At 41.5% G+C, this 23013-nt stretch overlaps 1 protein-coding gene across 16 annotated transcripts in view; it reads left to right on the plus strand.

The window, feature by feature from the left end:
* PHF21B (PHD finger protein 21B) overlaps nt 1–23013 on the plus strand; it is a 206892-nt gene that overhangs the window by 8244 nt on the left and 175635 nt on the right. For 5 of the 16 annotated variants that reach the window (XM_043537846.1, XM_037914592.2, XM_037914558.2 and 2 more), the window contains one exon: nt 8582–8602. The exons of the other annotated variants lie outside the window; for them this stretch is intronic. In XM_043537846.1, the coding sequence (XP_043393781.1) occupies nt 8582–8602 (21 nt within the window). The remainder of the gene's footprint in view (nt 1–8581; nt 8603–23013) is intronic. 16 annotated transcript variants of the gene reach the window in all.

The raw sequence follows: 23013 nt of genomic DNA on the forward strand, positions 1-23013 counted from the left end.
AGAAGTTTGCAAATCAATAAGACAAGGCCATGGTAAATGGTGTGTTTATGACCATGATGTCAAAAAGGGGGCGGTTTCTACATGCGAAGTCGACTGAAGCTGGCAAAGTCTAAAAAAAAACGTGCTGCAAGTCAAGATAAGAACAAAGAAGAACAAAAAAAGAATTGGATTAATTGAAATGCAGATTTGTCTTTCTGCCATTAAAGTAAAGTCAGTTAGTGTAGCCTGACTGAATCATATTTGGTCTGCCTTTTCACCTCCGCCTGTTAAATCACTCTATGTACATTTCCTTTACGTATATCCTATTTGAGGATTTCTTTTTTACTTAAGGTGGTACCACCTCATTGTTTGAAAATGCTCTTCTGAAGATAAAATGTACGTCCTTAAGCGCGTGCGCTCGCATTTGTTTTTGAGTCAGCTACTTATTGTTATGTAGTAGCAATTTCCAGAGTGTCCTATGAAATTGCTGATGCGGCTTAGTTCTAGCTACAGCCTCCCGACTCCCAGTAGTAAGCATCTCTTGAAATCTAATACGTACTACTTTTTTTTTTTTTTTTGCACAGCACATACAGACTGTTTAATATACAAAGAAAAAGGGGAAAAAAATATGCAGCAGCATTTTTTTTTTATTTTTAACTCACAGAATAGTAAATGTGTGGCCCAAGTTTAGGATAGAAATGGACGCACTTGGCTGCTGGGAAAGTAAAACACAAAACTAGGCCTGAATGTGGCTGCAGTAAAATCAATACAAGAAGTAACTCTAGTCTGTAGCATTTTGTCTAAGAACTCTGTAGAAATGATCTGCAGTGCTGATCTGTGTTTTTGAGAAACGGTGCTCTTTTTCAAAGTTTGGATTTAGTCCTAAGAGACTAGGTGTACAGGCTGTGGCAGGAAGAGAGTGTTTACCTAAAAATTTTTCTGATTGCTTACATTTAAGCAACAGAAGCATGTCACTGGGCTTGAAACAGAAATCAAATCTGTATAGTATATAGAAGGTTTTTCTTTCAAGAACTATTTCACTTGATAATGTTGTCCTTTCTTTGTGAGGTAGCTTATCTTGCATCCAGGGAGGAAGGGAAGAGACTCTTTGGGCTAACTCAGTTATTGATAACAGATCTTAAAGATTACAGAAAGTAAAAAAATTATATTGCATTTTGATTAACATGAGTCAAGCGAGAACATTGAAACCTTAGACATGCAACACAGATTAACTTGCATTTTCTGTAATTTTCCATTTTCTGAAGCTCTTTGAATCAGCTAGGATTGCCTAAAGATTTATTGACGAATTGAAGCTTTTCTTAAGTATGAAAAAGATGAGAAAAGATTCCTGTCTCAGAACTGTACAGATTCAAGAGTGTGTGTGCAAGGTCTTTCTTTTTGATATCATTCAGGCAGAAAGCCAATATGCGCATGTAAATGAGCCTGAAAATGTAATTAAAAATATATACATACTGGTGACTGTGATACAGAATTTAATATGAGATGCAGGTTACAAAGTGACAAGTAGCATTTCCTATAATCAGCGATACTAACTCTGCTCTATGATTTATGCATTTCATCTGCTATTAAATGCACCATAGATAAATGCTAGCATTATTTCTTAAAATATAATTTTTCAGCACAGTAAGCAAATGCAAAAAATATCTTGCTCCCTCTTCACCCTCTCCCCTCCAATCCCCCCCCCCCCACTAAAATTCCCACTATCAAGATGTTACTACAGAGAGGAGAAGAATTCTGTAGAAGGTCAGATAAAGGCCTCCCTGATAGCATATCTTTGCCTGAAAGAAAATGTCACAAAATAGACTTATTGGTGTTGTTAATGCATTAAGATCAAGGAAGTTTTGGAAATTGTTAACATATGTCTAGGAATCAACATAGAGATGAAAAACTGGACAAATTGCCAGCAGAAAGGCATAAATAAACTTGGCCTCTTTTTCAGTGTCTGTAGCATAATATTGTTTTGCACATGAAAGGTAAATTAAGAGGCAGATGTCCCCCAGATTCTAAACTTAACAACAAAGACCCAGGCTCTTTTTCCTAAAGTATTCTCATCCTTCTAAAAGTTAGGTCAGAGTGATGAGAAAGTAAAATGTCATTATAGAAATTAACAATTCCACTTTCCAGCTAACAGAGAAGCTACTTTTCAAAGGTTTATTTCTCATTAAACAATAAAAGTGGAACATAAATATGTTTCTGTAAACATCCCTGCAGCCCATAAATATATATAAATGAAGCCAGTCTGATTTACGTTATTTTGTTAACATTCTTTGCTGAGTAGGCTTGGATGGAGTACAACCTCTTCATATAGAGGATCTAATTATAAATACAAGGGACAGAACCAAATAAGCAGTCTTTAAAGGGAAAAGAGTCTGGCAGCTTTGTTTAAAGTGTCCTTTAATGAACTTCTTTAGCAGCTTGTATCTTAGCAACACATTTTATTACATACCAGTGCGGGAGAAGCAGTTTGCAGATGGAGTTGCACACAGTAATTTATTTCCCCCCCCTTCCCCCCCCCCCCCCCTTTTCTCTGTGGTGACTCAACTGGAATGTTCAGACTAGCTTTCTAACACTGATAGCTCACTCTAAATCCCTGATTGGTTCATTTGTATCTGTTCTGTTGTCTTAGTTGATGAAAAAGGCATTTTACTATGTTAAATACATAGTGACTTTGCTTGCTTTTAGAAATAGATGCAGATATGACTATTTTGAACGGGCACAGTGTTTAAAATAAACACAAGTTTGCTTCTTGCAATCCACCTCCCTCCCACACTGTACTTTCTTCTGTGTGCTAACTCATGTACATGGCACTGACCAGTTTCTAGATGTGTTGACTATTTACTCTCAACTCCTAAATGGGGTTATTTTAATCTATTATTCGCTGTGCTAAAATTGAATGGAATCTTATAGGAACATTTACAATCCTTTTTTCTTCTTCTTCTTAATCAGAAACCTACCATTTTAAAATCTAAATACATCAAGAAATAACTGGAGTTATATAAAGCAGTCTGTTACTGTCCCCTTTTTTGGATAATCTGTAATCCTTACTACTTTTTAGATAACAGTCCCTTTTGCTGATTATGGGCCAGATTCTACCAGTTTGTCTTGAATATTCAACTCTGTGAGTAGTAGCTTCATTGATTTCAGTGAGACTAATCAAGTAGTGAGGTACTACTCAACATGAGTAAGGGTGGCAGAATCTGGCCCTATAAGATTTGTTTCTGTTTTAAAGTGGATAGGGGGAGGAGGGGGAAATGCATTCAATAAACAAAAGTAAACGCTATTCAACTAACTCTGAATCTGAACTCTAGAGTCAGATTTTCATCTCATCTGGACAGGTGTAAATCCAGAGTAGCTCGACTGACTTCAGAGGAAAGATTTTGGATTTGCAGTGGTGTAACAGAGATCTGACCCTGGCCTGGATATTTGGAGAGGGGATGAAAAGGAACTAACAAATTAAGACAGAACTCGGGGAACCTAGAGAGGCATTTTGGAAGTAGTGCTAAAGATATTGGTCTTGGAGAAGCTTTTGTAAAATGTCAGTTGTAACAAACAAGTCAGAGCTAATATTCAAAAGATCCTATTAAATAAACCCATTTCACAAAGTCCATTGCTAGTCGCAAGAGGATAATAAATCATTTATGAAGGCCATGGAATTTTTTTTCTTCTTTCCTTCACATTTGTTTAACTGTAAATTCATTCCCAATCGCTTGCAAATCCTTACATTCCTTGAATCCGAAATTAAATACTGAACTTTCTTTTCAGACTAAATGATGCATGCGTTTGACTCTAGTTTTTTCTCTGATGGGTCAAGGGGTAGTTTCTCTTGTCACCTTAGCATTCGAGATACTCCAGCCAAATCAGTAGCATTAAAGTAATCCATTCTACTTGAAAAAAAGATGTACAATACAATGGATGAGCCATCCCTCTTTGAAAATGCTATGATATTAGACCCTAGATAGTGGGCTGTCCTCTGAATCCCAAAGTGATTTAAGTTGCCATGTGATTAACTTATTCTTTTCTTTTTGTGATTCAGTCCGCTGTTTATTAACTTAAATTGGATTGAAAAAAAACTCTAAACTGTGGAATGCATCAGGATCTTGCACAACTGCCAGGATTAACAATGATAGCCTGAACTGTTGAACAAGCGAAATCATAAAATTCACAATATTGTTAGACAAAAGGGATTATGTGCTTTGTGGTAGTTGTATTGGTCTTAATAGAAAGGACCACCATTTTCTAGTACATTTCATATCCCACTATGAAGGATAACATTTACAGAAAGTGTAGCATTTGAAGCTCTTGTCTCACTATCATTGTTTTTTCTGTTTCAGTGTCTGGAATATTTAGGCAATGTGTAAAAGCAGGAGACTTAATATATGTAAAGAAACTCCCTCTGCAGATATTGTAGTAGTGAAGAAGACAATGGAGCATTTAATTGTTTCTCCAAGATTCAGTATCTTAAAGAAACAGAAACCCGTGTATCTGATTTACCAAAGCAAAACAACCATCTTGAATTTTTCTTCTCAATTCAATAAGACAAGAAAATATTCTTGTTTCTAGAAGCACAAGCACTTCCAGAAACTTCTTTAAGTTTCTGAGCAATAGCATGGTAGCTCATTACAGAAGTACTTTGACTGAGGGAAACTTAAAGGAACTTCCATCCCCAGATGAAGCAAAAGACTCATTTATAAACAATGAGTGCAGCAACAATAGAAAGCTGAGTGCATTCTGCATGAATAATATAACTGAGGGTTGTGAAAAGCCTGTGATTTTAGTATGCCAAACCCAGTGTAGGAGTGCAGTGTTCAGCTGATTTCCACCCCCTCCCCCCAACACTCAGGATTCATCCTGTCTCTCCCCCATGCATATGCGCAAACATACGCACTCAGAGAATTAGCTATGATGAATAAAAGAGTGAAGTCTTCAAACTACTGTGCAGGGATGTTGAGGGTTGAAATTACATTCACAAAAATGAGGGAATTCAGGGCTGAGGCTGGAAATCTAGGCCAACACTCCAGCCTTAATGCTTATCTTATGTGTGGAGGAAAAGCCTAAGACATGACTTAAGACTACAGTTCGAATGTCATCCTTTATTTTCAGCTTAGATAGTTTGACTTTCCTTGGCTTTGAGAGTTTAAATCAGAATATTTACATGGGCTCTAGTAGGAACTCTGAGTCCTTGGCATCTCTAAAACTCCAGTCGCTTTTATGTATGCATTTAAATATGCATTTAGACGTCTGACTTTAGGTGTCCAGGTTGAAAATTTTGGCCACAGATTTTTTATCATTACATTTCCTTAATTATTATTTTTTAATGTAGTCCTCCGGAAAGGTACTGGATTGAAGCTCTTTGGGGTAGGGACCATCTTTTTGTTTTATGTTTATACAGCACCTAGGGGTCCTGGACCATGACTGGGGCTCATAGGTGCTGCCACAACATTAATAATAATTAATATAATAATAATTATTACATTGAAAGTACCAGTGGCTAAAGTTTACCCATTGTCAGGTTTACAGCATGAGCACTGGTAGAGCAAGGTTTGCCTAAAACTTCTCTCGGAGTCTGTCTATACTAGGTAAAAAAAGTGGGTGTTTACAAAGTGATAACTAACCTGTTATGGCAAATGTTGTAAAATGCTAATGTAGACAGGGCAAGTTTGAGTTTTACCTTAATTATGCCGGTTGAGAGAAATCCTACAGGGCCCACGCTCATATGTTTGCTATTGTGCTAAAAAGGTACCTCTTTCCCTTTAAAGATGAGAATGTAGCTTTTTTTTTTTAACCAGTTCAGTCCTTGGTGCCTCTTTGCTGCCAAATGTGAAAGTTTTTGTATGATGTGGACAGCAGTGTACTAAGAATTAGACCGAATCCACTAACTCATTTCACATAGATCACCAAAAATTTATCAGATAGTAACAACTTTAGGTTTGCTACATTGATCTGATTCAAAGCAGTGACCGAGAGGTGGAGAGCTTCATAGGTCATGACCAATTTCCTGAGTCTTCTGTTCCTCTGTTATATGTTTTCAAGTGATACTTTTTTTTCCTTTTGAAAATATCTGGGCCTGGATCATCAACTTGTGTAAATCAGCACAGTTCCATTGTCTTCAATGGAGCTATGCCAGTTTGTACCACCTGAGGATATGGACCAGGGGTATAAAAATTCCACCTAATTATACTTAAAGTCCCATTGACAAATTAACCTCATAGCAGCGGTAAGTATGGGCCAGCTCCTGAGACCATTTTTCAGTATTTAAACTAGATTTACTCAGTTCTCACAAAAGCCTCTTTCCACTGATTCAGTGCGAATTTGCTTGAGTAAGGACCTCAGGATTTGGTCTATACTTTGGGGTCATTTTGTAAATAGGAGGTTTTAAAAAGTGATCAGTAGTTATTAAAAAGAAAAAAAAAAAAAGGTCCTGATAATAGGTGATTTAAATATTACCTTTCCACATATTTATTTGACAGTTCACCATAGCTCTGAAAGAGCTGTACAGGTTATGTATTGATTGCAAAGCTTCTCAGCCTTTATAAACTATCATGTAAATACATAATTATGAAGTTTTTAAAATGCATAGTACTCACCAGATTGGGTGAATATGTGACTGAGATTTATTCAAATGCAGATTCTTGACACGATAGACCTCTGAGTCATTATGGTGCATTGGGTCATGGCCCACAGAGAGAATTTTTCCTTCCTAGGTCAATGATCCATTAGACAGTAACAGCTCCTTCAGAGTCATTACAGTATTATCAGTCCGGATGGCCTTGAAAGCAACACTAAGTTTGAATCCATGAACTGAACATCTTCAGGAGATTTTGTTTTTAAATGTTGGATGTTCAATAAGAGGGTCAAGTAACTTGTTTGTTTTTATGCTCCCCCACCTCCTTCAAAGGGAACAGTCAACATTCTCGATTAATGGCTTGCCATTCTTTTTAACAGGGTGGCTTTGAGCTAGAGGAGTGCAAAAAGTTTTTAAATTCTATGGGCCAAATTCTGTCAAATATGAGGGATTTGGCATAGCCACTCCCCCATGTATGTTTTCAAGAAAAGCATAATTGTGCATCCATATCCTAACTGGTGGTAGCTCCTTGCACAGTCCTCTATCTCAACCCCAGCTCCACCCAGGTTACTCCTACTAGACTAGACACATAAATGTTCTGTATTGGCGGCTGTGTACAGGGCTGTTGCTGGATCAAGAGAGTACGTAGGTATGATGCAAACTAAGCCCGAAACCAGACATCTAATGTACTGTGACCTGTTCTCCCAAATCCCTGAGCAAATTCCATCTCAGCACTGGAGCCAGGTACTTGGCATGCAGTACTTGGAGGAGCAGCCTCCAAATCACACACACATTGGATCTGATCTCAGACACATCTCTACAGGTTGGATTAAAGTCACTGTTGGGACAGCAAAGATGTCTCAGCATCCAGGCTGTCCACTCTGGGTGAAATCCTGGCCCCACTGAAGACAAAGAAAGTTTTGCTATTGACTTAAATTGGGTCAGGATTTCACCCTCTGTTTGGGGTATGTTCTAAAATCCACTGAACTCAATGGAAAAATTCCCATTGACATCATATAGGCCACAATAACCCGGTTCAGCATTGGAGGAGTAACCAGGGCTGAAATCAGGAATTGTGTATCTGTCCTCCAGTACTTTGCATACATTTTCGAAGCAGACTGCCCCAAATACTGCTGTGAAGTTATGGCTGTATTTGTATGGAGAGTTCAGCAGTTAATTCAGTAGCAGGTGCTTCTGGTTCATGTAAACCAGAATTTGTCTTTGTGTAGAGAAAAGGCCATATTCTACTCTGTTACACGGGTGTAAATCTGGAGTATGGAAAAACTTGTCTTAAGCGACCACTGAAGGATCAGACAAACTGACTGCTTAACAGAGGTGATGTGCTAATAAAGGAGGAGCTGAATTCCATTCAGCTTGATAGAGTTTTTCCAGATTTACACAGAGCAAAATCTTGCTAAAAGAGTGCCAGGCAATGCTGGAGGAGTGGAGTTTTAAAGTGATTTGAACTAGTAGTGTGATTACTGTCAAAATTACAGGCTTTTTATTTCTTAAAGGGTAACATTCTTCAGCTTATTTTAATTATGGGCTATGAGGGTAGGTCTGATTGATTTTTTTTTTTCTTTACTAGAGTGTCATTACTGGCTTTTCTGAATTCAAAGTCCATATTAAAACAATCCGTTAACCCCCTAGTTGGAGGTTAACAATGTCTCTGCTCGGTAGAGTAATTTTAAACCAAGTAATTTAATGCAAAGTCACTTTTTAACTCCGAGTATGCATGAGCCAGTTTTCTTACCTCACCTGTACACCAAAATGAGATACAGAGCCTTTCTAGAGCAATGTATTAAAGAGACTCTCTCTTTCTTTCAGTCTTCAACAAGCATAAAGCAAAGATAAAGGGTCCTGGAGCTTTTATTGGATTTATAAGTAAATAAATAATTATTGTTACCTCTGCTGTCAGATGCAAGGGATGTTCACTGGTGATCCTATCCCTTGCCATGACCAAAGCTACATAGCAATATCTTCTGTGGATTTTAAGAACTCGTTATGTTGTTATTGCAGGTTTCCTCACCGGACAAACAGGTATCTTTGGAAATGGCACCTCCTGTTAGTCGCTGATGGTAGGACTGGCCCCTAGCAGGCCCCCACGCTCCAACTCTGGTCATTGTTACTGTTGACACTCCTCTGGAAGGGGGATTCCCAGAGGAGAAAATAGAACACCAGCCCCAGGCTAAAATATCTTTTCTTAGTAGTGTCTAGAGGGCCAGTGGATGGTGTGTATCCCATGGTTCTTCTATCACTCAGTGCAGGGCTGCACAGCCCGTCTTCTCCATCCATACAGATCCTGGCACCATGGAGTGCCTCCTGTGGGGTTAGGGTGGGATAGGTGCCGTGGAGGCATCTTAGGCTTATTCCACATGGGAAGGTGGAGATCCAGTCACAGAGGGTCCCCTCTATAAACAAAAGGTGGGGGGAGAATGGGGAAGGGCAGTTACTGCTATATTTTCAAATAGTATGTTAAGGACAAGGGGTGTCATTCAGTCCTGTGCAGAAGGCCAGTACAAGACCTATGAACGACTTAGTTCTCAGTCCTAACAATAAGACGTAGGTAGGATTTAAGGGATGCACAGGCCTTGTGCTGGGTAACTTTCACCCTAGGAGAACTTAACTTTCTTGTTGTTTTAAAGGAAGTCCTCTGGCTCCAGATAATGGGTATTTTATAATCACTTGCTAGGCTTTAAATCTCCTCTTCCATTGCATCCCAGAATCCTGGGTTCCATCCTGCAGCCATTACTTATGTGAGCAATGGCTGCAGTATTGGTTTCCATGGATTTCACTAGCTTGTTTGCAATGAGATGCCAAGTTAAAGGGACACTTATCTGAGACTTAGGTTTACTGTAAAAATGCAACAACAATTTTTTTTTATAATGGAAAAATATCCCCTTCTTTTTGGATACCCAAAGCTTGCAACATTCTCCTAGTGCTGCATGAGAACAAGAAGATGAACCTGGCTTTGTAAACAAAAACAAAACTCACGGGTCCAGATTCATTTTCTGTGCTGAGTGCAATGCTGAGAGCAAACAAACAGCATTCATGATGAAAAATAAGCAAGCTCATAAACACATAGTCGTAGAGGTTAACGCCAGAAGAGACTATCAGGTCATCTAGTTTGAACTCTTGCATATCACATAGCTTTAGTTTTAATAATCTTAGTTGTTGTTAGTAACACATGGAACAACTCAGGGTGGTAATCTGGAAGTATCCCTTTAAAAAAAAAAAGTGTGAGTTCTCTCCATTCAACAGGAGGTAGGACTTCCTAATTAACACCAACAGGACACATTGAGGGGAGGAGGATATGCCCACTGGTATTTGCTTTCATAAGAGCAGCTATTACATCACAGTCTTCTGCTGACCTACTTTGAAAGATTCCCATCATATAAGTTTCTGCTTTCCTACTGCAGCAGGCGCTCAGATACCACAATATATAGTCTCCATATAAACACAGTATACGTTCACCGTTGAAAATCGATCGCACATTCATTTTGATTGGTTTATATTGATACACTTGCAATGTCAGGCAAAATTCAGAGCGGTAAAATTTAAAACAAAAAAAGAGTGGCTTTAAAAAACATATATTGTGGGCCTGTCTTGGGCTAATCTTTTAGTGAAGTTAATAGGAATGCAGGGCTGGGCACCATATTAGCAATCAGGAAGCTGAAGCCTTCCTTTTTCAGGACAGCTTTCAAGGTAGGTCAGATTTTAGACATCACAAACTTGACAGATATCCTTTTAACTCCTAGCAATGTGGAGTACAAATTGACTGGTCAAATCTAATCTTTGGAGAACGATGTGTTTTGCCTGGTTGAAGGAAAAAAATTCCTTTTGTGTGCGTGCGTAATTCTACAGTACTGATTCAGAAATACTGTCATTGCTCTGTTGTAGGCTGCAGTGTTTTGAACCATTTCTGTAGAATATTGCAGTATTTCATTCTTTTAAAAAAAAAAAAATTTAAAGGAAGGCATGTGCAGGCCGGCATTTTAGTCCACCAGTGCTCAGTACATTTCAAGAGTAGATTGTAACTACCCATAATTTTCTTTGTATATAGGACATTTTGCTAGATTGAAAGATCAGTTGCTAGATTCTGTTCAGCTTCTTACACCAAGCTCATCACTGTGGTGAGTGCCTAGATTAACACATTCTGCAAAGGTTTCCAAAGCACTGGATGCTACTTAGTTTACAGGAAAGTTGGAGTTTGTTTTCTTGCTTTTGGTTAATGTTTGCCATTTTAATTTATCAGTGTAGTTTCAGTCCTTGGAATAGCCCTGATACATTAAGGCTAGTATTTCACTCAGTCATGTGAGGGATAAAGGGACGGTTACCTGTGCATATAGGGACAGTGGCAACCCATTAAACTCTGACACTGGTATTTCTTTTCTGCTGCCAGGAAGCACCAGAAGATGGCATGGTTTGTACAGATGCATGTTTGAGAGAGAGCTAGTGAGCTTGTGGAGATGCTGTTAATAATCCAGGGCAGGGTGTTTAAGCACATTGCCAAAAAGAAAAGAAAGGACAAGCGATACTTTGTCTTATCTCTTCTTTCTACCAGTGAGGGACAGTAGTGAAGTTCTTCTTATCCTTTCCCTCAGTTCGGATAGCACAGAAAGAGAAAATCTGATGTAATCAGGGCACAACACGAATGTAAAGGTCAGGATGACAAAAAGGGTACTGATAGTAATGCAAAGAGACTGCACCTTCTCTCAAGAATTTTGAAAATTAAACTTCTGCCTCTCTTTAGAAATCTTGGCAGTTCCATGCTTACAGGCACAGAATTATCCCCACCTCCTCTCCTATCCTACCCCTGCTTCATGTTCAGCAAAATTAAATGTTGCACAAAATGCTTGCCACTAAAATACTATTGACCCACCCTGTGTAGGGGGCCCTGAGTCTGTTAACTTCACTGGGGCTGGGCATTGATTTGTTTAGTTTTTAGCAATCCTAGTGTTTTAAAGGGTTTAAAAAAAAAGTGCTCATTAGTTTGGTGCTGGAGACGGAGGGGGAGGCAGGAAGGAATTTTGCCTCTCTGTGGTGTAAAGGGACAATCAGGTCTTAAAAGTATGTAGCAATTTTGTGTGACTGTTTTAACTCCTCTTCAGTGAGCTGAGATAGCAAATGACTTTTGGGATAATATCAATAAATTTTTAATTCTTATTTAAAGAAGAGACAACTTCAAAAAAACAAACAAACCCAAAAGAAAATACTCATTTGCTACATTTTAAAGAGTAATTTTCAGCTAGAAAAAACTCAGATGAAATGTGGGAGTTTACCTTTCTCTGTATACAGTTGAACCTGTTTATTGTGATGTTTCGTGCAATTGGAGGTCAATAATTTAGTCCATGCAGATCATACATTCATTAATTAATGCTTGCACAACTTTTTCAACTTACAAAGAGCTACATAAATTATATTAATTATTGTAGTAATTCATTCATATATAGTGAGATTCTGTTTAGAACAAAAGCCATGAATTCTTTCAGCACATGGCAATGTAAAATTGCACTTTTTGGCACCCACTGTATTGTAAGAGTCTGGGAGCAGCTTTACAGCTATGCTTGAGAAAGGACATTGATTTTTAAGCCTTGTTCAGCTGGACATGGACCTAAATCAGAACATTGGAACTGAAACTTCCCCTTGAATTTGGACCCAATTCCGGATCCAAACTCTGTGACTTGAGCCATCTTTAATTTTTTGAGGTGGCTTGCTTCATACAGAGCCTGAGTCTGTTCTTGTTTAGTTCGGTGTAAGCCAGGAGTAACTCCACAGAACTAAAATTGGTGTTAGTGATATCAGAATCAGGCTTTATCCTGAATTTCTTGTTCACCCCAAATATTCTTTTTATAAATGGTATATTTGAATGAGGAGGAACTTTGGGATTGGACCCGTAGTGGATCAGATTCTCTGCTGATGATCTCTGTTGAAGCCGATGGAATTGCGCAAGCAGAGCATTTAGTTCAGTTTATATGACTGTATAATTTTCTTTACCTGTGAGAACATTCTGATAAGCATACTCAGTGCACTTATTTCATGTATATGGTGTCAGGGTTCCTTCCGCACTCTGAACTCTGGGGTACAGATGTGGGGACCTGCATGAAAGACCCCCTGAGCTTATTCTTACCACCTTAGGTTAAAACTTCCCCAAGGCACAGATTCCTTTCTTGCCTTGGCATCGCTGCCACCACCAAGTGATTTAACGAACAATCAGGGAAAGGACCACTTGGAGTCCTATTCCCCCAAAATATTCCTCCAAGCCTACACCCCCTTTCCTGGGGAAGGCTTGAGCATATATCCTTACCAATTGGTTACAAAGGGACTACAGACCCAAACCCCTGGGTCTTAGAACAATGGAAAAATCAGTCAGGTTCTTAAAAAGAAGGATTTTATTTAAAGAGAAAAAGGTAAAAGAATCACCTCTGTAAACTTAGGCTGGTAGTTAACCTTACAGAGTAGCAGAAAATTCAAAGAGTACAGAGGGACCCCCCTCTAGCCTTAGTTTCAAAGTTACAACAAAACAGGGATAAACCTCCCTCTAGCAAAGGGAAAATTCACAAGTTGAGAAAACAAAGATAAACTAATACGCCTTGCCTGGCTGTTACTTACAAGTTTGAAATATGAGAGAGTTGTTTAGAAAGATTTGGAGAACATGGATTGGTGTCCGGTCCCTCTTAGTCCTAAGAGCGAACGGCCACAGAAACAAAGAACCCAAAACAAAACCTCCCCCCCAACCAGATTTGAAAGTATCTTTTGTTCCCATTGGTTCCTTTGGTCAGGTGCCAACCAGGTTACTTGAGCTTCTTAACCCCTTACAGGTAAGGAGGAATTTAGGCTACCCCTATGACACGCCCCCCAAATCACGGACGGTGTCGGACAGCCTGTACCACACTGGCTGTGATTTCTTCCTGGAGCTCTAGGAGAAAACAGAGTTAATAAGACACATGCACCTCTAGAGGTACTACTGATTATATAAAAACTAACAATATGTTCCACATTTCAAGAATGATTTTAACCAGTCATTCTGGGAAACTTTCACGGGAGAGTGCATCAGCCACTTTGTTAGAAGCTCCTGAAATGTGTAGTATTTCAAAATCAAAATCTTGGAGAGCTCAACTCCACCAAAGAAGTTTTTTGTTATTGTCCTTGACAGCATGAAGCCACTTCAGTGCAGCGTGGTCGGTTTGCAGGTGGAAACGCCATCCCCAGTGAATGGGCATAGCTTTTCCAGAGCATACACAATGGCGTAACATTCCTTTTCGCTGATTGACCAGTGACTTTACCTCTCAGACAGTTTCTTGCTGAGAAACACGACAGGATGGAATTCTTGATCCGGTCCTTTCTGCATTAAAACTGCTCCCACACCACGCTGGGACGCATCTGTAGTTACTAGGAAAGGTTTGTCAAAGTCTGGGGCCCTTAGCACAGGGTCAGACATGAGTGTTGCTTTAAGCTGGTTAAAGGCCTTCTGACACTCTTCAGTCCACTGAACTGCATTTGGCTGTTTCTTTTTGGTTAGGTCTGTCAGTGGGGCGGCGATTTGGCTGTAGTGCGATACAAATTGCCTGTAATATCTGGCCAAGTCTTGGAAGGATTGGACCTGTTTCTTTGACTTTGGGACAGGCCACTTTTGGATAGCATCCACTTTGGCCTGTAGGGGGTTGATAGTTCCTTGACCCACCTGGTGTCCAAGGTAAGTCACTCTGTTTAGGCCTATTTGGCACTTTTTAGCCTTAACAGTTAGACCTGCCTCCCTTATGCGCTCAAAGACTTTTTGCAAATGCTCCAGGTGTTCTGCCCATGAATCAGAAAAGATGGCCACATCATCAAGGTAGGCAACTGCATATTCTCCCAATCCTGCTAGGAGACTATCTACAAGTTTTTTGGAAAGTGGCGGGTGCATTTTGCAGCCCGAAAGGGAGCTCATTAAATTCATACAGCCCTACATGGGTGATGAAGGCTGACCTTTCCTTGGCGGATTCTTCTAGCGGTACTTGCCAGTACTCCTTGGTTAAGTTCAAGGTAGTGATGAACTGGGCCAGTCCCACTTTCTCCAATAGCTTATCTGTGTGTGGCATTGGATAGTTGTCTGGGCGAGTTACAGCATTTAGCTTACGGTAGTCCACGCAAAAGTGTATCTCCCCATCCGGTTTGGGAACTAGAACCACTGGAGATACCCATGCACTGTTAGAGGGGCGGATTACACCCATCTGTAGCATATCCTGGATCTCCCGTTCTATAGCAGTTTTGGCTTGAGGAGACAACCGGTACGTTTGGGCTCTAATTGAATGAGCATTAGCTATGTCATGGAGTGGTATGCCCGTTCGGTCCGTCCTTGGGCGGCTGAGAACATTGGCGCGAAACTAGTGCACAGCTCCTTGATCTGCTGGTGCTGCATACTGGTGCTGTCCGAGGGTCATTGAGAGGTTCACCTCTTCCACGCCACCGTTACTTTTTCCTTCATAGTAGACACCTTCAGGCCACTCAGCGTCATCTCCTCCCTGGGCTATAAACTGACAAACCTATAATTCTCTGGAATAAAAGGGCTTTAGAGAATTAACATGGTACACTTTTGGCTTTAGGTTTGAGGTAAGGGATGCTATGAGGTAGTTAACAGCTCCCAGGCACTCTTGGACCGTGAATGTTCCTTGCCATGATGCTTCCATCTTATGGGCCTGGAGCACCTTCAAGACCATGACCTGGTCCCCTACTTTGAAGGAACGCTCTCTGGCATGTTTATCATACCAGGCTTTTTGCTCTTCCTGAGCATCTTTTAGGTTTTCTGTAGCAAGGGCTAACGAGGTTCGGAGGGTGTTTTGTAAGTTGTTTACAAAGTCCAGAATGTTAGTTCCTGGAGAAGGCGTAAACCCCTCCCATTGCTGCTTCACCAACTGTAATGGCCCCTTAACCTCGCGGCCATACACAAGTTCAAATGGTGAAAACCCTAAACTGGGATGTGGTACAGCCCTGTAGGCAAAGAGCAACTGCTGTAACACTAGGTCCCAATCGTTGGAGTGCTCATTTACGTATCATGGTTCCCAAAGTTCTATTAAACTTCTCCACCAGGCCATTAATTTGATGGTGGTAAGGGTTGGCAACCATGTGCTTCACCACATGAGCTTCCCAAAGGCTTTTCATGGTCCCTGCCAGGAAATTAGTTTCCAAATTGGTAAGGATGTCGGAGGACCAACCTACCCTGGCAAAAATGTCTGTTAATGCCCGGCACACACTTTTAGCCCTGGTGTTGCTTAGAGCTACTGCTTCTGGCCATCAGGTGGCAAAATCCATGAAAGTCAGTATGTACTGCTTCCCTCTGCATGTCTTTTTCAGGAAAGGACCCAGAATATCAACAGCTACTTGCTGAAATGGAACCTCAATGATGGGGAGTGGCTGGAGAGGGGTTTTGACCTGGTCTTGGGGTTTTCCCACCCTTTGGCATACCCCACAAGACCGGACATAGGTAGAAACATCCTTGCCCATTCCCTCCCAGTGGAATGACCTCCCCAAACGGTCTTTGGTCCTGTTCACCCCAGCAGGGCCACTAGGATGATCGTGGGCTAAGCTCAAGAGCTTTACTTGGTACTTAGTTGGAACTACCAACTGTTTCTGAGGATGCCAGTCTTCCTGGTGCCCACCAGAAAGAGTTTCCTTGTATAAAAGTCCTCTTTCTACAACAAACCAGGATCAATTAGAACAGCTGAGAGGTGGTGGGTTGCTCCGTGCTGCCGTCCAAGCTCCCTGGAGGCTTTCATCTGCTTCCTGTTTGGCCTGGAACTGTTCTCTTGATGCTGGAGACATCAGTTCCTCACTGGATTGTGGACCTGGGCTTGGTCCCTCTGGAAGCGATGCAGGTGATGGGGCTGTTTTCATTGATGGTGAACCGCTCTCCACAGGTGCACTATGTGGTATTTCAGGCTCTGGCTGAGCCTCTTGTGTAGGGTCGTCTGCCGCTACTGCCAGTGCAGGCTCGGTGGTGCCTTCTGGTGTTGAAGTTGTAGACGGGTTTGCAAGCACTGGACTCACTGCTGGCAATGGTTCTAGTGCTCGTTGCTTTGCCAGTTCCGGTTCTGGGACTGGCTTTGGCTGGGTCATTGGGACTGGATCCACTATGGCTGTTGCAGTCGTTGGCAGGGGATCTGGTTCCACCATCTCTGTCTGGGTCTCTGGTAACACAGACGGGGCCCTGGTGGAAGGCTCAGGAACAGGGATAGGAGTGAAAGCTTGCTTAGCCTGGCTGCGGATGACCATTCCCACCCTCTTGGCTAGCTTCACATGGTTGGCCAAATCTTCCCCCAGCAGCATGGGAATGGGATAATCATCATAGACTACAAAAGTCCACATTCCTGACCAGCCCTTGTACTGGACAGGCAACTCAGCTGTAGGTAAGTTTAAAGATTTTGACATGAATGGTTGAATTGTCACTTGGGCCTCTGGGTTGATAAATTTGGGGTCCACTAAGGATTGGTGGATAGCTGACACCTGTGCTCCAGTGTCCCTTCACACTGTAACCTTCTTCCCGCCCACACTCACAGTTTCCCTTCACTCTGAGGGTACCTGGGGGGCATCTGGGCCTGAGGACCTTGGGTGTGACTCTGGTGTAATGAACTGCAATCTGTTGGGGTTCTTGAGGCAGTTGGCCTTCACATGCCCCAGCTTATTACATTTAAAACATCGCCCAGCTGACTGGTCACTGGGGTGAGGTGGGTTGCTGGAGATTGGTGTGGTGGGACAGTAAGGTGTCTGGGTTTTCCCTTGGGATGTAGGTGGGGCCTTGGGTTGCCCCCGGTGATAGGATTTTGTTTCGGGTTGCCCCTTCTGATATTCGCTCCAACTGCTACTAGTTTTTTTCTTTTCTGCCACCTCCACCCATTTGGCTCCAATCTCCCCTGCCTTGATTACAGTTGTGGGCTTCCCATCTAGGATGTACCTTTCTGTTTCCTCAGAAACATCCTCTAAGAACTGCTCCATTTGCATTAGGAAGGGCAACTCTTCTGGAGATTTAACACTTGCTCCTGGTATCCAGGCATCCCAATGTTTCACAATGTGGTAGGCAGGTCGGGTAAATGACATGTCTGGTTTCCACCTTAGGGTTCTGAACCGTCGATGGGAATGCTTGGGTGTTAGCCCCATTCTGATTCTGGCCTTGTTTTTAAAAAGTTCATAACTCTTCATGTGTTTCTTAGGCATTTCAGCCGCCACCTCTGCTAAGGGTCTACTGAGCTGTGGCCTCAGCTCTACCATGTACTGGGCTGTAGAGATGCTGTACCCAAGGCAGGCCCTTTCTAAGAAGGCCTCGGTATCATCGCCTGCCTTGTAGGAGGGGAACTTTCTGGGATGGGAAGCGGTACCTGGAGAAGGATTGCTAGGGTTGTCTGGTATATTCTGCTTAGCCCTTGCCATCTCTAATGCCAGTGCATGCTTCCTCTCTCTTTTCCTCCATAGCATGCTTCCTCTCTTTTTTTGTGGAGAGCCTATTGTGCCTCCTGTTTGGCTTTCTCTGCCTCCATAGCTCTCTTGTGGGCAGCCTCTTTGGCTTTCTCTTCTCTTTCAGCAGCTTCTTTCTTGAGTTGTTTTAATTCGATCAGTCTCTTATGTTCCTTTTCTTTCTCTTGTGCTTCTAGTCTGGCTAAATCCAGTTTTTTCTGGATGCCACTTTCTGTCATCCTAGCCTTTCTGTGTTTAACCTAGCTGTACCCGAGAGTTAGAAAGAAAAAAAAACAACCCAGCTTGTGAATTCCTTTGCTACTGTAACTTGACCCCTCTGCCTTCAGGCAGAGAAAAAAAAAAGAACTCTAACTGCTCTCAGCAAAAACCTGTTTCCAAGCAGCCAAAAGGAAAGAAAAATGTGTCCTTTTAAAATCCTGCTGTGCTTTTGGTTCAAAAATGATCCCACCGCTCTGCCACCATGTCAGAGTTCCGTCCCCACATCTGTACCCCAGAGTCGGGAAGGAACCCTGACACATGGTATGCTGAATTTCACTTGATGTATTAATTGCAATGTGTGATGTGCAGTCATTCTCATAAGAATACTTGAGTTTTACAAGTAAGGCAGTTTCAATTTTTCATGGTATATCTATGTTTTTTTAATGAACAGACGAACAATGTGAGTGTGTGTGGGATTCTAGGGGCAGGTAATTTTGTTTGAATTCTTGACCACAGAGCTAGTTACTTAAGAAGTTGGATAATCATTCCAAACTTAATTGGACTAAGTAATCTGACTGAAATCTTAGACTTGTGAGGCTTCTGGTAGTTCCTGGTTGTTGGCAGGTTAGAAGTGCCACAAAAATAGCCTTTCTCCTGCCATTTTTCCTTCTAGGCTAGTCCAAAACCAGGAACTGCAGAGATATGAGAAAAGAAAAGCTCTTTTTCGAACCATTTAGTTCAACGTGGTTTATATGGCTTGCTTGGACTAGCTAATAGTTATGAACAAACAATGTGATGGGTCATGTTTGCAATTTGATATCTTTGAGCCATTAGTGAACTAGCTGACAACTTTGATACTGCCAAGTGTAAAAAGGGTGCATTGCTGCACAAATTATATTTTCGTAAATTGAAGCTAAAATAATAAATGGGGAAAAAACCCTGCATAAACGTAAAGCTAAAGTTACAACATTACAGTCACAAACTGATAAGAAATACAGCAGTGAAGGTTTGAAAAGCAATGGTAACTCAGCAACATTGCCCCTCCATTATGCTTTATGGTATATATATTTTACAACATAAATACAGTAGTATATTGAAGTGCAGTTCTGCTCTGAGAAGTGACAGTGTGTGTGTAAAACTAGCACCTTTTTACTTGACAGAGCTGCTCTTTTGCTGTGTGAGCTTTAATGATGTAGAGTTGGATTTTCAAAAGCACTCAGCACTGGCCTGTCCCTGCTCTCATTGAAGTCAATGGGATTTTTACTGTTCACTTCAATTGAAGTAGTCTTAGGCCAACACGGAGCGCTCTTGGGAAAACCTACCCATAGCTATAATCTTCCTTATGTAAGTTGTCCCACAAGAAGGCTGACAGCAGAAGCAGCTCCTGTCCCTATCCTGGGGTGTCTGCTCAGTGACGTTCTTATCTCCAGTGGGAGCCATAGATATGTAGTCCCAGGGACTATCAGGCTCGGCAGGGAGAATGTGTCTGGGACAGATGTTCATTAAGTCTACTAACATTGTAGCAAATACTAGATGAAGCATGTGCAGAGGTAATTTTTTTCAATTACTGTTAACTTTTTAATTTTTCTTTTTCTCTGCCAGACTTAGCCAATGCACTAGTCCTCAGTGAAGACTATGGGCCTGCTCCAAAGCTGTCTGATGTCAATGGAAAGACCTCCAGGCCCCATTGACTTCACTGGGATTTAGCTTAGTCCATGGCAGCCAAGAATATATTTTCTTTAACAATGGGGAAAGTGTGTGTATTTTCACTCTCCCAGAATTCCAAAACCATCTGAAGCAGTTTGGTTCATCCTTTAAAAAAAAAAAAAAAAGAAGAAGAAAAAAAAGAAAAAAAAAAAAAAAGGAAAGAGTACTTTCAGCCAAAGAGCTGAAGATTCCAGACAAAGGGTGAAATCCTGGCATCCTTGAAGTCAATGCGAGTTTGCCACTGGTTTCATTGGAGTCAGGATTCTACCCCAAGAGGTGAATGTTTCAAATGCAAAGTTATACACAGGTGCAGATTGGGTTGAACAGATTTTTCATGACATTTTTTAATCAAAAATCACAGAGCAGTCACAGTAAATTTAGTAAAAGTCATGGTTTCAGGATTTTTGATTTAAAAAAAACCATTGTGACAAATGAAATTTGACTGTACCTCATTAAAATTATAGGCCAGCATTCTTCTCCTCTGCTGCGACTGCCCCCTCACCCCACTCAGGGAGCACCAACCACCCACAACAGCTTCCTCTGCCTTGGCACTGCAATCCTATTCCTAACCCGGTGAGGGGGTCTGGAGAGTGAACCTGTCCTGAACTCACCCTGGGCACAGGCAGCAATGGCTGTGTCTTTCAGGGTTGGGTCCAGTTCCTCGCTCTGAGTATTGTGACCTGGCATATGGAGTTGTAGCACTGCTCAGGTTTGACCCAGACACTCCTCTGCCGGGACCAAGGGGCGGCTGGCCCAAATTTGAGGGAGTGACACTGCAACCTGTGCACCAAGTTGCAATGGTATTCGTTCAAATTTGGCCTGACAACCCCCCATCATGACAGCAAGGATGCTGAGCCAAACCTGAATGGCATTGCGACCCTGTGCGCCAAATTGCAACCCCCAGAGCAGGGAGTCAGACCCAGCTCTGCAATACAGGAGCTGCAGGAGCTGCTGCTGTGGGGTGAGTTGGGGCAGGTTTGCTCTGTGACACCCCCTGGATTGTTCCCTCTGCAGCACACTAGTGGGGTGACCCAGCTAGTGCCTTCCTGCATGGAAGTCAGGGACAAACAGAGAAGTCATCGTATCCGTGACATTTTCGCCACTGTGACAAACCTGTAGCCCTAATTATAATGCAAGTTGTTTGGTAGCTTTAACTTCAGAAGGTGCTACAAGATGCTTCCTGCAATACTTGACATTTTTCATTTTCAACGCACTTTAGAAACATTACCTGATTAAATCATATGTACCACGGACACACTAGACTTTAGCAAGTTGTACTTTCATAGTAATTTAAGTAAACTGAAATTGGTAAGAGCCAATAGTCCTGCAGTATTTTTGCTTTATAAAAAATCCTCTGATTTACAGTGTTAAAATGCTCCCATTACAAATTAACTTTCTTTGCTCAGTATTTAATAGCTGTTTCATCTACCTTCAAATGGGAGTTGCAAAGACTTTGAAAAATGGGCTGAAAGGTTGTCTTGGTTTACCTCAATTTCTCTAAGTACTTGTGTGTCCTTTGCTGCTATTTTGCTTAATAAATCCCAACAGAAATATCTGTATCCCTTAGTGCAACTATGCCTAGATCGTTCTTCTTTCTCTACTACTGGAGGAAAACCACCATCACTAAGTGCCCAATACAGAAAAGGAGTGAGTGCTGTCAATTCCCATTGATTTCAATGAGAGTTAATGGCATTCAGCACTTCATAGAAGTTGCTGAGCAACTTGTGGGAGCAGGCCCATGCAGCATACGTAGAATCATAGATATGTAGGGCTGGAAGGGGGACCTCAAAATCATCAAGCCCAGCCCCCTGCACTGTGGCAGGACCACGTAAACTTAGATCAACCCTGACAGGTGTTGGTCCAACCTGTTCTTAAAAACCTCCAATGATGGGGATTCCACAGCCTCCCTTGGAAGCCTATTCCAGAGTTTAACTACCCTTAGAGTTGGAAAGTTTTTCCTCATATCTAACCTAAATCTCCCTTGCTGCAGATTAAGCCCATTATTTTTTGTCCTACCTTTAGTGGATCAGGAGAACTGTTGATCACTGTCTTCTTTGTAACAGCCCTTAACATAGTCCAAGACTCCATCTTTTCTCAGAACTAAACATGCCCAGTTTTTTTAAGCTTTCCTCAGAGGTCTCGGTTTTTTAAACATTTTATCATCTTTATTGCTCTCTTCTGTATCCTCTCCAATTTGTCCACACTGTTCCCAAAGTATGGTGTTCAGAATTGGACATAGTAGTGCAGCTGAGGTCTCACCGGTGCCGAATAGAGTGGAACAATTATCTCCCACGTTTTACATACAGCACTCCTATTAATACACCCCAGAATGGTATTAGCCTTTTTTGCAACTGCATCACGTTGTTGATGCCTATTCAATTTGGGATCCACTATAACCCTCCGATCGTTTTCAGCAGTACAGCCACCTAGCCAGTTATTCCAATTTTGTAGTTGTGCATTTGTAGTCCAGTATTTTGCATTTGTCTGTATTGAATTTCATCATGTTGATTTCACACCAGTTCTCCAAATTGTCAAGATCATTTGAATTTTAATCCCGTCCTCCTGAAGTGCTTGCAACCCCTCCCAGCTTGGTGTCATCCACAAATGTTATAGGCATACTCTCCACTCCATTATCCAAGTCAATAGTGAAAATACTGAATAGTATTGATCCCTGTGGGATCCCACTAGATACGTCATCCCAGTTTGACAGCGAATCATTGATAACTATTCTTTGAGTACGATCTTGAAACCAGTTGTGCGCGCACCTCCTAGAAATTTCACTTGGACACATTTCCCTAGTTTGCTTATGAGAATGTCATGTGGGACTATATCAAAAGCCTTACTAAAATCAAGATATATCACATCTACTGCTTTCCCCATCCACTAGGCCAGTAACCCTATCAAAGAAGGAAATTACATTGGTTTGGCATGCTTTGTTCTTGACAGATTTGTGCTGGCTATTCCTTATAATCCTGCTAACCTCTAAGTGCTTACAAATCGATTGTTTAAAAATTTATTCCAGTCTCTTTCCAGTATCAAATGTAGACTGGCTGGTCTATAATTCCCTGGGTCCTCTTTGTTCCTCCTTTTAAAGTTAG

The sequence above is a fragment of the Chelonia mydas genome, chromosome 1, assembly GCF_015237465.2.
Source record: "Chelonia mydas isolate rCheMyd1 chromosome 1, rCheMyd1.pri.v2, whole genome shotgun sequence".
NCBI lineage: Eukaryota > Metazoa > Chordata > Testudines > Cheloniidae > Chelonia > Chelonia mydas.